Genomic DNA, 13,199 nt, shown 5'->3' on the forward strand with positions numbered 1-13,199 from the left:
TTCACAGCTGGCAGTGACCCCACAGGTCCGGGGGCCACAGCGCCCATTTTTCTTCCTCAAGGTCCCCATCGCCTCAGCCTTCTTTCAACACCTTGCTTGGACTTTTGAGGCTCATTCACTTTCCCCAAGTCATCCAAGTCACACCGGATTCCAGAGACACCACCAGAGCGTCTGTTCAAAGCAAGAAACGTACGCTCCAAGGCCTCAATTGTAGTCAGACCACCGCAGACTTGTAATACCAGTAATTCTTTTCACTCCCCAATAGCCGTATCCAACGAAACCTCTGGCGGCCTTGCATCCCTCGGTCCTCGAACCCCGAAGCTCTCGCCACGATTCCCAGCTTCCCCAGCCACACCTTGACAGCCTCAAGCATTCCCATTATCACCGTCAACAACAACAGCAACCACTTGCCTCGGGCAATGCGTCTCGTCTGCCGGTGACATCCTGATTGCGACGGCATTATACTCGGGGGGCCCCAAAGTAAAAATCTGTGACTCTGGGTACCACCTATCTCCTCGAAATCCCCAACGGCAAGCCACATCGCGATCCTTATGGCCTCGAATCGAGGACCCACCGCGACAGAAGCTCAAGCTCCTCGCGCGCCCGCGACGGCGCTCACAGCCCAGAGGTCGCTGAAGCGCGCTCGCGAGACCACCCCGACATCGCCAGAGTCTGCCCACTCGGGTGATCTCTCCCCATCCAAAATCGCTCGCCTGATGGGGCTACATACACCCACTCTGACCGGCGCCGCCGCCCTCGAGGAGGAGAGACGACGACGAGAGGAAGAGCATCAGCATCAGCAGCTGGCCTCGTTGGAGACGAGCGAAAACCCCAACCATAGGGCGATTGAAGAGCTCATGTCGGGTGTAGTGAACGCGTTGAGTCGGTCACACGATGCACCGGCGCCCGCCCCTCCACCGACGGGGGTCTCAGAGATCGAGGCAGCTGCCGCCGCAGCGGCCAGGGCCTTGAGCTCAGTCACTATACCAACGGGGGAGAACCCAATCAGCGAGCTACAAGATGTCAGCCCCCAGAGCGGGACAAGCGGAGCGAGTCTCGAGGATGCTGAAGGACAGGTTGTGCACAGCCCTGCAGCAATGGACATTGACGGGCGTGGTGATCAACGCATGTATGCGCCGCAGCCAGATGCTCAGATGGATGAAAAGACGGCCAATTCTCTTTCATACCCGGGAGTTCTCTCACCACAGGGCAACATGCCGGCGCCTGATGCTCCCCAAAGGGGGATGAGCATGCCTATGCCACCAACCCAGGGCTCCGACATGGAGCCTCGGTCACCTGGTAACAGCAACAAGAAGCATAAATGCCCGTACTGCCAAACGGAATTTACACGCCATCATAATCTGAAGAGTCATCTTCTCACCCACAGTCAGGAGAAGCCGTTTATCTGCAGCCACTGCCAGCAACGCTTCAGACGTCTCCATGACCTTAAACGGCACGGGAAGCTACATACTGGCGAAAAGCCGCATGTTTGCCCCAAGTGCGACAGGAAATTTGCTAGGGGAGATGCCCTGGCGAGACACAGCAAAGGAGCAGGTGGCTGCGCCGGGCGAAGATCAAGCATGGCCGGCTTTGGCGAGGAAGACTACGAGGCCAGTGGTGCAGATGACTCTGCCATGTCTGGTGTTTTGTACGATGCCAACGCGAGCGGCGATATGGCGGACGATGAGCGGCGACGCTCGTTGCCTAGCATCAAGGCTCAACACGTTCCCGGACAGCCAGGCGTGGACGGCTATGCCGCGCATTCCAACACATATCCCCCGGTTGGACAGCGACCAGGTGGCTTGTATCCTCCCAACGTCGACCGTGGTTCTACAAGTTCTAATACTTCACCCACCGTTCCCAACAACCACACCCCTCACACGAGCATCTCTTCGGTGCCTTTAAGCGCTGGAGGTGCTTCTATGTATTCCCAGAGCGGCATGACGGAGAGTCCCAAACCCCTGAGTCCCGGAGCAGCACAGGCCAACCAGGGTCTTCTCCAGCGATCGCCGCACGAGACACATCAGGCGGCTTCGGGGCTGTCTCTTCCAGCGCACGGTATGTCACCAACAGCTAAGCAAGCCTGGCTCTCCCAGTATCCCCCTGCTGACCGAGATGCTATCAAAGGCAACACCGCGCCAACCGCTCAAGCCACGGGACGTGGTCGTGGTCGCGCTGCTAGCGGAGCGGCACCGGCAGCCCAAGGGGCACCTCCTGCAGACGGCAACCTATTTGGGGCGGAACAACAACAACCTTACTGGGTGTTGCTCCAACATTTCGACGAGCGTCTGAAACAAATGCAAGACCAAGTGGCCGCTGAGATTTCAAAGGCCAGTGCCCCGCTGTTGGAAAAGATCAATATCCAGGATCAGCACATTGCGGCTCTGTCCGCCGAGGTGGCTTCGTTACGGCAGCAGTTGCAAGGGCAACAAGAACCGCCGTTACCACAAGGGCAAGAGCAACAAGAAGCGGAGCAGCCACAGCATCAGCAATTACAGGAGCAGCAGCCGCAGCAGCAGCCTGAGGCGCCAAATGAGGTAGCAGTGCAAGAGTAGGAACGCTTGCAGCTGGCTTATACAGGTTCCGAAGGAAGCGGTGGGGGAGCTCAAGGCTCCTTGCAGCGGATTGGGATCAATATGCGTCACGCACTGGACGAGAGGGGGTGGACAAATGGTCCGAGCTATTCTGTGCATTTGGGGGGGGGTTGACACCCAGTCTGGTAAGGCCACCGCTACCATGCGATAGTGAAGGATAGATGGAGGGAGGGTATCCAAAGAAACAAACAATATTGGTGTTTGGCGAGAAGAGAAGGGCGGTAGCGACCAAACATCCCCAGGAACTGTGGGCTAAGCGCGGGGGGCTGTACCTACTACATTCTGTTTGCATCTTTGTTGCACATATTTGGAAGCTGGTTTCCAGCGCAGAAGTTTTCGGTCATCAGGGCTGGGTAATGGTGAGAACAGTTATGTTCTTTGGTCATGCCCATATAGTGACATTGTATGAGAGGGGGGTTATCCATTGGCGCTATTTAGATCAGTGTGCCTCGAGGCAATAAAAGGTCTATTTTATATGTATTGGGCGGGCGGGCGGCTGAGATTTCTCCTTCCATGATTGTATTATATAGTGATGAGAAAGCAACAGCCTCTGGTTCTTCAATCCCGTCTGTGAATGCCTGCCCAAAAACGTGTTTGCATCTTTTGAGCAGGGCCAGGGGGCGGGGCTTTTGGAAAAGTCTTGGCGACAGGTGACAGCCACCGGGAGGGCGGCCCCACCGGGACGTCATCACCTGGAATGGGTTCGGCTCGGCTCTTAGCGGCACGTAATACGGCGCAAGGCGGAAGGAAGGGCAGTAAGCTCAGGGTTCAAGTCATCTAACCATCTCATGAGGCTCTTCTCACCTTTGCTGCCATTTTCATTGAAACAAAGAACGAGCACGACGTTTGATAATTCGAAGGTTTTTTTGTCATCATCAGCTCGGCGAAACTTTGCAAGTTGTGAGAAGTTACATCGTAAACACGTCTTGATAAGAAGCCGAATCTCCCGATCCGTCCACCCTCCCTCCCATCGTGCACGTCCACTATCTACCTTCGACGACGCGGGTTAGAAAGTTAAACTTTGGGACAGACAGATTCCCCCCCCCCCCCTCCCCAAATTCCAGTGCACGAATAGTGTTTTTTTATGGGGATTAGGGATCGCGCGTCCGGAGTCTGTGTTTAGGGGGAAAGTTTGATAGGTACCTACCTCCTAGATTAGGTGTTATCCCCCCCCTCTTTCCTTTTCTTTTGTTCTCTCTTGTTAAGGTGAGCAGTGGATTTATTCTATTTTTGTTTCGTTCATTTTTTGGCTACTGTTGTTGTTGTTGTTGTTGTTGTTGTTGTTGTTGTATAATTCATCATGGACCGCGAGAGCGGTTCTACAGGGACGCCCCCTGTTATCACGAAGAAGAAGGGGAAGAAAAGGGCAACGAAGAATAAGGGTGTTGACGCGAATGTAGGGAGTTCTAACTTGAAAGAGACGATTACGGCGGACGAGCCTGCTGCTGCGAGTTCGAGTGTTGTGAAGGAGGTGGTGGTGGTGTCGAGCACGCCAAAGAAGAGCAAGGGGTCGAAGGGGAAGAAGGGTAGTGCTGTAAGTTTGACTGCTTTGCCATGGGATAGGTTGTTGGGTTGCTGACACTGGAGGTAGAGCTTGGACAGTCACATCGAGTCATCTTCTTCCAAGACACCACAGCAAGAACAACAACCCAAGAAAGCGGCCGTGATAGGCTCGAATATGGCATTGGCCGAGTCGACGGGGGATTTCTTCGAAAAGGCAGCGGATGAGCTTCCTGCCAAGACAATGGCAACGTCAAGTTCCAAGGGTGTGCAAGTCAATGGTGTGAATGGTGTTCGTGGCGGCCTGGATGACGAAAAGGAAAGACCAAGCGAAAAAGAAAATAGGCTTGTCAACGGTGAACGGAGTGGGACAGCTACTCTCACCCAACGGAAGCAGCAGAAGAGTTCCGCTCTCAAAGCTAAAGACAACGACTACCCACCGCTTTACGATAACGACGAACGGGAGGACCGCCGACTGGACCGAATTCAGGCCTATCGAGCTGCCGGGATCCGGTTCGCGCCGTGGAATATTCCTTATCGACGCCGGATGCAGACCGTAGCGGTTATCATCCACTGCCTTAGCATCGCGTCGACGGTGTCGTTTTTCTTTTTCCTGTGCGCCATCCCGATCTTTTGGCCGCTGATTATCCCTTACCTGCTGCACATGTCGCTGTCCAAAAACGCCACCGACGGGAGGTTGCGGATGCGTTCTGAGCGCTGGCGAAGGCTGCCGGTTTGGAAGCTGTTTGGGGAATACTTCCCTGCCAAGTTGCACAAGACACACGACTTGCCCCCGACGAGGAAGTACATTTTTGGGTATCACCCCCATGGCATCATCTCCCACGGAGCGTTTGCTGCTTTTGCCACCGAGGCACTGGGGTTTTCCGAGAAGTTTCCGGGCATCACCAATTCACTGTTGACGCTGGATTCCAATTTTAGGATCCCGCTCTACAGGGATTATATCCTCGCTTTTGGGCTCCAGTCTGTCTCCAAAGAGTCGATAACCAACATCCTTACCAAGGGCGGGCCGAACAACGAGGGGATGGGCAGGGCGGTGACGATTGTGGTTGGGGGAGCTAGGGAGTCACTCGAGGCGCAGCCGGGGGTGATGAATCTGGTGCTGGCGGACAGGAAGGGGTTTGTCAAGATGGCCATTAGGACGGGAGCCGATCTGGTACCGGTGCTGGCGTTTGGGGAGAATGATCTGTATGATCAGCTTAGTCCGAAGACGCACCCTTGGTTGCACAAAGCCCAGATGTGGGTGCTGAGGACGTTGAAGTTTACGTTGCCGTTTCTGCACGGGAGGGGGATTTTCAACTATGATGTTGGACTGATGCCGTACAGGAGGAGACTGAATATTGTGGTGGGGAGGCCGATCATGGTGGCGCAGAAGAGGGAGGGGGAGATTGAGAATGAGGAGGTGAACAGGCTGCATAGCGAGTATGTGGGGGAATTGGAGAAGATGTGGGAGAGGTATAAGGATGTGTTTGCGGCCGGCAGAAGGGGGGAGATGAATATTTTGAAGTAGTTTTTCCTTTTGAGGATTTTGCGAGGTTTATAGACATTAGTTTTTTTTGGTTTGGTGATTGGGGTGTGGGAGCTAGTGTGCGAGGAACGCGTTTCGAGTTGAGCTCACGTGGTTGTTTTCTTGGTTGTGTAACGTGACGAGGATGGGGAGAGAGGGTGAGGCACGGCAGCTCGGTTTTCTAAAATGTATTGATCCTGATAACAATTTATGTATTTTCTTTTGGCAACTGATGATTTTCATGTTCAACACCGGGTGTTTGCAGCAGCGTGACCACACCGCCTATCACAGCCAGAAGCAATGAAGGCTCCGTGCTCTCCGCTTTCCAACCTGAGAGCAAGGCTCGGGGCAGGTGACCAAACGATGAATTTCACGACTCTGTATCACCCATCTGAAGAAAGGCAAACGGCTTGCTCTCGGGCAGGTGAGTATGTTCAACCCTCCCAAACAGCAGGAAAAATCCCGTAGATAACAAGCCGTGACAGAGTTGCTCCTTCACGGCCACCGAGGATCTGTTGTTCGCAATGGCTCCTTCCCCATCCGTCGAGCCAGCACCCCCACCACCACCATCACCAGGCATAAAGTCTTCCATCGTACCTCCAGAGAAAGAATCGACACCTACAGAAATCACATCTCAACCTATAACCAACCGACCAGAATCACGCACAACGACCAACAACAAAAAACAGGAACCATGTGAACCGCCCTCTAGCTGCTCCCTCTCCCCTCGGCCGTACCACCACCACCCACCACCGCAGCCGAGTTTACTTGTCACCGCGCACAAGACCCACGACTACCGCCACGAGTTGTTGCCGTTCAGAAGAGAATGGTTTATGACCCATCCCACCGAGCTGGCGATTATCACGGCTCTGGTCATTGCCCTGCAAGTGGCAGTATGGGGGTTTCTGTGGGGCATTTTTAGTGTAGGACCAAGTGAGGTGAGTGGGTTTAATGACGTCTCTTTTACTGCAGTTGAGATGAAACACATGTGGTTTTGTTACTCGCGTTGCCTAGGCAGTGTATGCTGTGCATGTATGTATGTATGTGCATATGCTCGGGGTAGTCAGCAGGAGTGGTTGGTTGGTGGGTGGGGGTGGGTGTTGACAGAAGAAAAAGAGGGTGGGTGAAAAAAATCGGAGCAGCTTGGTCAGAGAGTTGCTGTTATTTTGACTTATATCTGGATCTGTTGAGGTACATGGTCGTGGTGGTGGTGGTGATGGTATAAACAACTGTTTTATGCCCATCCCTTGTCATTTCCATCATCTGTGGTTATACCAGTCTGCGGTATACTCAGTCATTATGATTTTCGCGACGTTACTGATAATTGCCTCTTTGTTATCCCAGACCACCTCAGCGTCGTCACCACCCCCCATAGTAAACCTCACCTACGCCGCCTTCTCCGGCCTCACCCTCCCAAACTCCGTCAACCAGTTCCTCGGCCTGCCCTACGCCCAGCCCCCAATTGGACCCTTCCGCTGGCGGTCCCCCTCCCCTCCTCTTCCTTCCTCGTCAGGATCAGGCCCAATACCAGCCACCGAGTTCAAACCCATCTGTCTTGGGGCGGGGGTGGCATACCCGACTCCGGGGCAGTCGGAAGACTGTCTTTATGCCAATATTTGGGCTCCGGCGAATGCAACGAGTGAGAGCAGGTTGCCGGTGTGGGTTTTTGTTCAGGGAGGGGGGTATAATGCTTTGTCGAATTACAACTGGAATGGGAGTGAGGTTGTCGAGAGGAGCAGGTACGGGGTTGTGGTGGTGAATTTTAATTACAGGGTTGGGATGTGGGGTTTTTTGGCTGGGGGGGGAAGGGATGGAGAGATGGAGTTGAATGTTGGGTTGAGGGATCAGAGGGGGTTGTTGGAGTGGGTGCAGAGGGAGATAGTGCAGGTGAGTTTGTGAGATATCTCTGAAAAGGGGGGAAGGCTGATGTGAAAGATAGTTTGGAGGTGATCCTGAGCATGTTGTTATGCACGGTGCGTCTGCGGGGGCTGGATCGGTGGCTATGCATCTTATTGCCAATGGGGGAAGAAATGACGGGTTGTTTCACGGGGCGATACTCGAGTCGATATTCTTTCCCGCTCAGCCGTTTGTTGGCGAACTGGGGTGGCAGTTTGAGAGGGTGTTGAATCAGACTGGTTGTAAAGGGGGGAACTCGACGGAGGGGGAGATGGATTGTTTGAGAAACACGGACGTGAAGGTGTTGCAGGAGGTGGCGAATCATGCTCAGCCTTTTCCTGGGAAGGCTGATCCGCCGTTGCCCGTTTTCTACTGGACGCCTTGTGTAGATGGGGAGTTGATTCAGGATTTTCCATACAAGTTGTTTAAGCAAGGGAAGAATGTGAAGGTGCCTATTATGATGGGGACGGCATCGAATGGTATGTTTTTACCCCCCCCTGACTCTCCGGTCTACTATCTACTAACATGTTAATGCCTGTGATGTAGAAGGGACAGTCTTCACCCCCAACATCACCACCCCCCAGCAGTTCACCACCTTCTTCTCCAACAACTACCCTCTCCTCACTGCCACAGATACCACCTCCGTTTTGTCGCGCTACACCCCTCCCAATTTCAACACAACCCCCTATTTCAACCCCCCTAACCGACCACCCTTCTACGGAGTCTTGGCAACCGCCTATGGAGAAAGCACATTCATCTGCCCCCAGACAAACGTCCTGAATTACCTCTCTGTTGACAACACTTCCTCCCTATGGGCATACCGGTACAACGTCCAGGACGACGAAAACACCCGCGACGGGCTGGGGGTTCCCCACCTGTGGGATGCGGGGGCGATTTGGGGACCGGGAAGTCTCAATTCTTGGGATCGGACGGGGAGTTACAGGACGTATAACAAGGAACTGATCGAAAGGGTGAGGGGGTATTATTTTGGGTTTGTCAAGTATTTTGATCCGAATAGGGGGAGGTTGGGAACCGAGCCGGAGTGGGAGGAGTGGGTTGGGGGGAATGAGACCACAGGGAGGAGATTGCTGTTTGAGACGGAGGGGACGAGGATGGAGGTTTTGGAACAGGAAGAGAGGGAGAGGTGTGGGTTTTGGTTGGGTTTGGGGGAGGGGAGGATGGAACAGAGGTGATTTGAGGAAGGCGGTTTGTTGAATAGTAGCATAGCGATAGGTTTGTATTGATACAGAGCAAGGTTACTGACTTTTGAAGTGGTATCTGTAGAGTGTTCTTGAACATGTTGTTCGTCGTTGTTCCTAAATAGGGGGCAGAACTCACGTTGTGTCCCTATAACCACTCAAAATCATGACCTTAAATATGAGAACTATGCCGTGCAATTGATAACTTGATGAGCAACACAAAAATGCCATGATAAATCCCAATCGATATAAACAGTCAAACGCCCGTTGAAACACCATCCCAGCTGCTGGCAATAAAACACCCCACAGTGTAACCCATGCGACCCCCCCCAAAAAAAACACCAATAAACGCCACAGATGCCTTCCCTCAACCAAGAAACTTTCAAAACCGCAATGCATGCGTGCTCTCAGCCAATCATCACGTCATGTGTGCCATATACCCATTCTTACAACAAAACCCCAATAAACCCCATAAACTTCCCATATCTTGTTCCATCAATCTTGCAATCATTCCACTTCACTCCTCAAGCCGTGCCCCCAACGCTTTTACTCTGCTGCCCGGCTTGGTTCCCCTTGGAGTATATCCGAAACTGCACAAAAATGACCCCGTCCTCGACGATCGTCCCAAAACTCCCGAGTAGCCACGGCAGGGCCCTGAGGAGGTAGTCCCTGTCTTGGCTGTAACTCATCACGCTGGCTCCATAGGTGAAGTTGCCTGTTAGGGAGAGCAAAAAGAACAGCAGGGCCAAGCCTTCGCACGATTTCTCCTTGTAGTTTTTGATGATTTGGGGGATGCGCGCACTAAAACACGGATTTTCTTTTGTTAGTGTCTGGATGTTGGGTCAGGAAAAGGAAGGCGACTCACCAGAGATAACAAACAGCCGAGATGTAGCCCAACACCATCCCAATAATCGCCTGTGGTTCAGCAGAGATGGGCTCGGTGTCGACCGGAACGTCTGGGGAGTCCCATGCACCCATCCGGTAGGAGACGAACCACCCTGCTCCGCCTACCACCCACACGGCTAGAAGGGAGAGGGCGTTGTGAAGCCATGGGTTGGAGTCAGGGGTGTCGTCCTCGCCGGTTATGATTCTAGTCAACGGGTCGAGGTTAGACGAGCGGCGGCGGCGGTGGGTGGAGTGGCGTCTGTGGGAGCCGGGCAGGAGGGTCTGGGAGTCGGACCTGGGGCGGCGGTGTTCGGTTACAAGGGGTGTTTCCTCGTTGGCCGGGGTGTCTTCCACTGCGGTGGTGTCAGAGTCGGCAGAGGGGTGGCGGTGGGAGTGCCTGCGGTGACCAGAGTGGTGGTGGTGCTGTTCGCGTGCGCGCCGGCGGGCGTTGATAGTGTTGTAGTAGGTGCACTGGGTGATGAGGATCAAGTCGGCGACACAAAAGTACATGCCGAGAGCGATCGAGGAGGGGGCGAGGGAAGTCCAGAGCGCGCCAGAGAGGTTGGCAATGTCACCGAGGAGCCAGATGAGGAGGAATTTCATGGACAGCGCGTCGGCAGATTTGGACTTGTAGTTTGCGATTAATTGCGGGAGGAGGAGGCATATCCAGGCCGTCAGAGAGACGCTGCCAAAGATTCCCGACAGGGCCTCACCGGCGGTGGGCGCCTGGAGTATCGATGGGAGGCTCATGATGAGGCTCGCCATGACGCAGGTTTTGCGATCAAGGGTCAGGTAGGTGTGTTTTCGATTAAGAATGATAAGGATTGAAAGGTAAGGAAATAGTTCAGAAACAGGTCATAAGCGTCGTCGAGGCCGAGATGTTGTCGGCAGCAAAGCTTTTACACCTTGACACAAAGGATCAGGTGAGGAGGTTTGGGGAGCTGTCACGGTCTGTGAAATCTGAGTCAAGTGTCTTAAGACCTCTCTCTGAGCGAGCTTATCGCCATGCCCTGGTCCAGTGAGATCTGCAGAGATAAGAGGGCCCCGACCCCGGAAAGGGTTTAAAGCTCTGCGCCCCCGCCATCCCCCACGTTTGGTTCTTGCGCCTCTGGTTAGACCTTTTCGGCCTTGATCTGACTGCACATTTGCATCACCCGTCCAAGTCCCTGCAGGTATCACGCAGCTTGGACGCCGCGGCAGGCATTTTGACTTGAGCTGTGTGTGTTGTATTCCTCTCCAGACACCGCACCAATATTTCCAATGCCATGGTCGTCACCATCAAACGGTCATCGAGGTGCACCGGAGCCCCGCCGTTTCTTGGATGCTTTTGCGGGGGAGTAGCGTGCCAAGGGGTCGATTCTGGTGAATCTGCCCGGTCATCTTCACCTATTACGCATCACTGCCTGCCGGGAGCAGGGATAGCCCACTTGGCAAGCTGCCGGCACTCCGTTCAGCATCCGATGATGTAGAGGATAAGCTTCTCAATCCAATGTTAGTTGATGACAAGCGCCGAAACAAATGCCATTGTAGAGGGAAAAAGACTGGTGACCACTACAATGTCGAAGTTTGAGACTTGTGCTGTTGTGCTCAGCAATGTGGCACCCGTGAGAGTTCCTCGACGTTGGACCCCTGTTGGCACCTGTTTGAATTGATTCGCTGGGAGGGTTCCTCTGCCAACATTTGGTGTGGGCGGCTGAGGCGGTCAGCCACCCAGCGGCTGCTCTGATCGGGTGTCGGGCATATCAGATGGACTTGCCACGGTCACTCATCCACCATCATCCAAGACATCTTGTGACAGTATATCATTTTTGCTTTGTGTAGCACGTATTCTGCATTTTGTGTATCACATTGTTTTGCTGGTATTTGCGTTCATTGCGTTGATAGAGAAGCACCGCAGACACGATGAGGCTATCGTCGGTTGCAGTGAGCGCTGCAGCGTTGCGGGGGGCCTTGGCGTGGGGAGGTGAGTTTGTTTACTTTTGATGTCTCCATATGATTTTCATCCATGAGATGAGATGAGATGAGATGAAGGCTGCTGATCAGATGGACAACAGGCTTTGGTCACATTACCGTCGCCTATATCGCCTCCAACTTCGTCTCTGACTCCACCACCTCCTATCTTCAGACCCTCCTCCGCAATGACACCGGCGACTACCTCGCCGGCGTTGCTACCTGGGCAGATTCTATCCGGTACACCAAATGGGGCCGCTTCACCTCGGGCTTCCACTTCATCGACGCCCATGACAATCCGCCGACCTACTGCGGCGTAGATTACGACCGTGACTGCAAGAAAGAAGCCGGTTGCGTGGTCAGCGCTTTGCAGAACTACACCTCCCAGCTTCTTGACACTGAGCTTCCACTCTGGCGGCGAGCACAGGCAGCAAAGTTTGTGATTCACTTTATTGGTGATATTCACCAACCGCTACATACCGAGGATGTGGCGAGGGGAGGCAACGGAATTCATGTTACATTTGAAGGAAAAGAGCTGAACTTGCACCATGTGTGGGATACGAGCATTGCCGAGAAGTTGGTGGGCGGCATTCGCAGGAAGCCGTATCCGTTTGCGAAGAAATGGGCCGACGAGTTGACGGAGGAGATCAAGAGTGGGAAGTACGCGGCGGAGAGCAAGTCCGGCTGGCTAAGGGGGACGAATATCACGGATCCGATTGCTACGGCTCTAGGGTGGGCGGTTGAGGGCAATGCGTTGGTTTGCACTACCGGTAAGTTTTTGGTAACCTTCGAAGGTCAAAGACAAAAGCTAACATGTCTCGGTTAGTATTGCCAGAAGGCGCGGAAGCCATCGAGGGCCAGGAGCTGGGAACGGACTACTACGAGAAGGCCGCTCCTGTCGTCGAGGAGCAGGTTGCAAAGGCTGGCTTCCGGTTGGCTGCTTGGTTGGACTTGATCATCTCGAGCCTCAAGACTGTTGAGCTGCCAGCCTCGTCGGAGCCAGAGCCAGATCTGGATTCGGATATGCCAGGAGACCTCTAGAAAAGTGTCTCATAGGTGGTACAACGAAGGATCCAGGATGAGGGGTTAGGTGCGGTGATCGTGGCTTCGGTAGTTGAGACGACATATTTCTCTTATTCATGAAACGATTTGCGTTCTGTCGTCGTCGAGAATAGTTCTGTCGAGAGCAGTGATCATCGGTGATATTCATTTTTGCATGATGGAAACCGTGGCCGCTGACCATCTCCGAGAATAGCCACATGCTGTGGATGTAGGCTGTGTCTGAACGTGCCGGACAACGTCATGACTACCCATCAATGGTTTGTCTTTGGCGCCAAGGGGAGGCAGCAGCGGACTGTCGTCGTAGCGTAGGTAGAGCTCCCCGAGGATTCCAGCGATTATCTGTTTCGTTTTGGTGATCTTTCGTCACGGGCCTGCGGCAATTGCGACGGGTAACGTTGAGAAACTGGATGGTGCCCTGTTGCCTCGAGGATGAGAGCTGCCGATTCATCCGCTGTGACCTTCACGGAGCGTGCTGGCCAAGTGTCGGTTGCCATCCTCCATGTTTCTGTTTGTCAACCTCCTCGCTCCTATGTGTATGTGTCCGAGTGTCCGCTGTAGGACCGAGGCGTTGGCTCGGGGTCAGAGTTG

At 53.8% G+C, this 13,199-nt stretch overlaps 5 protein-coding genes across 5 annotated transcripts; 4 read left to right on the forward strand and 1 right to left on the reverse strand.

The window, feature by feature from the left end:
• Positions 1-68: 68 nt before the first annotated feature.
• On the forward strand, positions 69-3,159 carry QC761_116860 (uncharacterized protein). Its single transcript, XM_062874958.1, has 2 exons — positions 69-2,058; positions 2,128-3,159. Exons 1-2 carry the CDS (start codon positions 552-554, stop codon positions 2,553-2,555), a joined length of 1,935 nt encoding a protein of 644 aa, XP_062738174.1. The 5' UTR covers positions 69-551; the 3' UTR covers positions 2,556-3,159.
• Positions 3,160-3,801: 642 nt separating this feature from the next.
• Positions 3,802-5,622, forward strand: DGA1 (diacylglycerol O-acyltransferase 1; the record flags this gene model as incomplete). The annotated part of the gene is given in 3 exon segments (XM_062874959.1): positions 3,802-3,850; positions 3,866-4,128; positions 4,186-5,622. 2 exon segments carry the CDS (start codon positions 3,895-3,897, stop codon positions 5,620-5,622), a joined length of 1,671 nt encoding a protein of 556 aa, XP_062738175.1. The 5' UTR covers positions 3,802-3,850; positions 3,866-3,894.
• A 521-nt stretch (positions 5,623-6,143) lies between these two features.
• On the forward strand, positions 6,144-8,708 carry QC761_116880 (uncharacterized protein; the record flags this gene model as incomplete). Its single annotated transcript, XM_062874960.1, has 4 exons — positions 6,144-6,557; positions 6,964-7,506; positions 7,559-7,994; positions 8,062-8,708. 4 exons carry the CDS (start codon positions 6,144-6,146, stop codon positions 8,706-8,708), a joined length of 2,040 nt encoding a protein of 679 aa, XP_062738176.1.
• Positions 8,242-11,040, reverse strand: QC761_116900 (uncharacterized protein). Its single transcript, XM_062874961.1, has 3 exons — positions 9,580-11,040; positions 8,854-9,515; positions 8,242-8,793 (listed from the first exon to the last, which is right to left on the reverse strand). Exons 1-2 carry the CDS (start codon positions 10,362-10,364, stop codon positions 9,239-9,241), a joined length of 1,062 nt encoding a protein of 353 aa, XP_062738177.1. The 5' UTR covers positions 10,365-11,040; the 3' UTR covers positions 8,242-8,793; positions 8,854-9,238.
• A 156-nt stretch (positions 11,041-11,196) lies between these two features.
• QC761_116910 (uncharacterized protein) lies at positions 11,197-13,075 on the forward strand. The gene is made up of 3 exons (XM_062874962.1): positions 11,197-11,562; positions 11,654-12,319; positions 12,376-13,075. The coding sequence occupies exons 1-3, from the start codon at positions 11,502-11,504 to the stop codon at positions 12,588-12,590; spliced, it is 942 nt and encodes a 313-aa protein (XP_062738178.1). The 5' UTR covers positions 11,197-11,501; the 3' UTR covers positions 12,591-13,075.
• Positions 13,076-13,199: the final 124 nt, after the last annotated feature.

This window comes from Podospora bellae-mahoneyi, assembly GCF_035222275.1.
Source record: "Podospora bellae-mahoneyi strain CBS 112042 chromosome 1 map unlocalized CBS112042p_1, whole genome shotgun sequence".
In the NCBI taxonomy this organism is placed as follows: domain Eukaryota; kingdom Fungi; phylum Ascomycota; class Sordariomycetes; order Sordariales; family Podosporaceae; genus Podospora; species Podospora bellae-mahoneyi.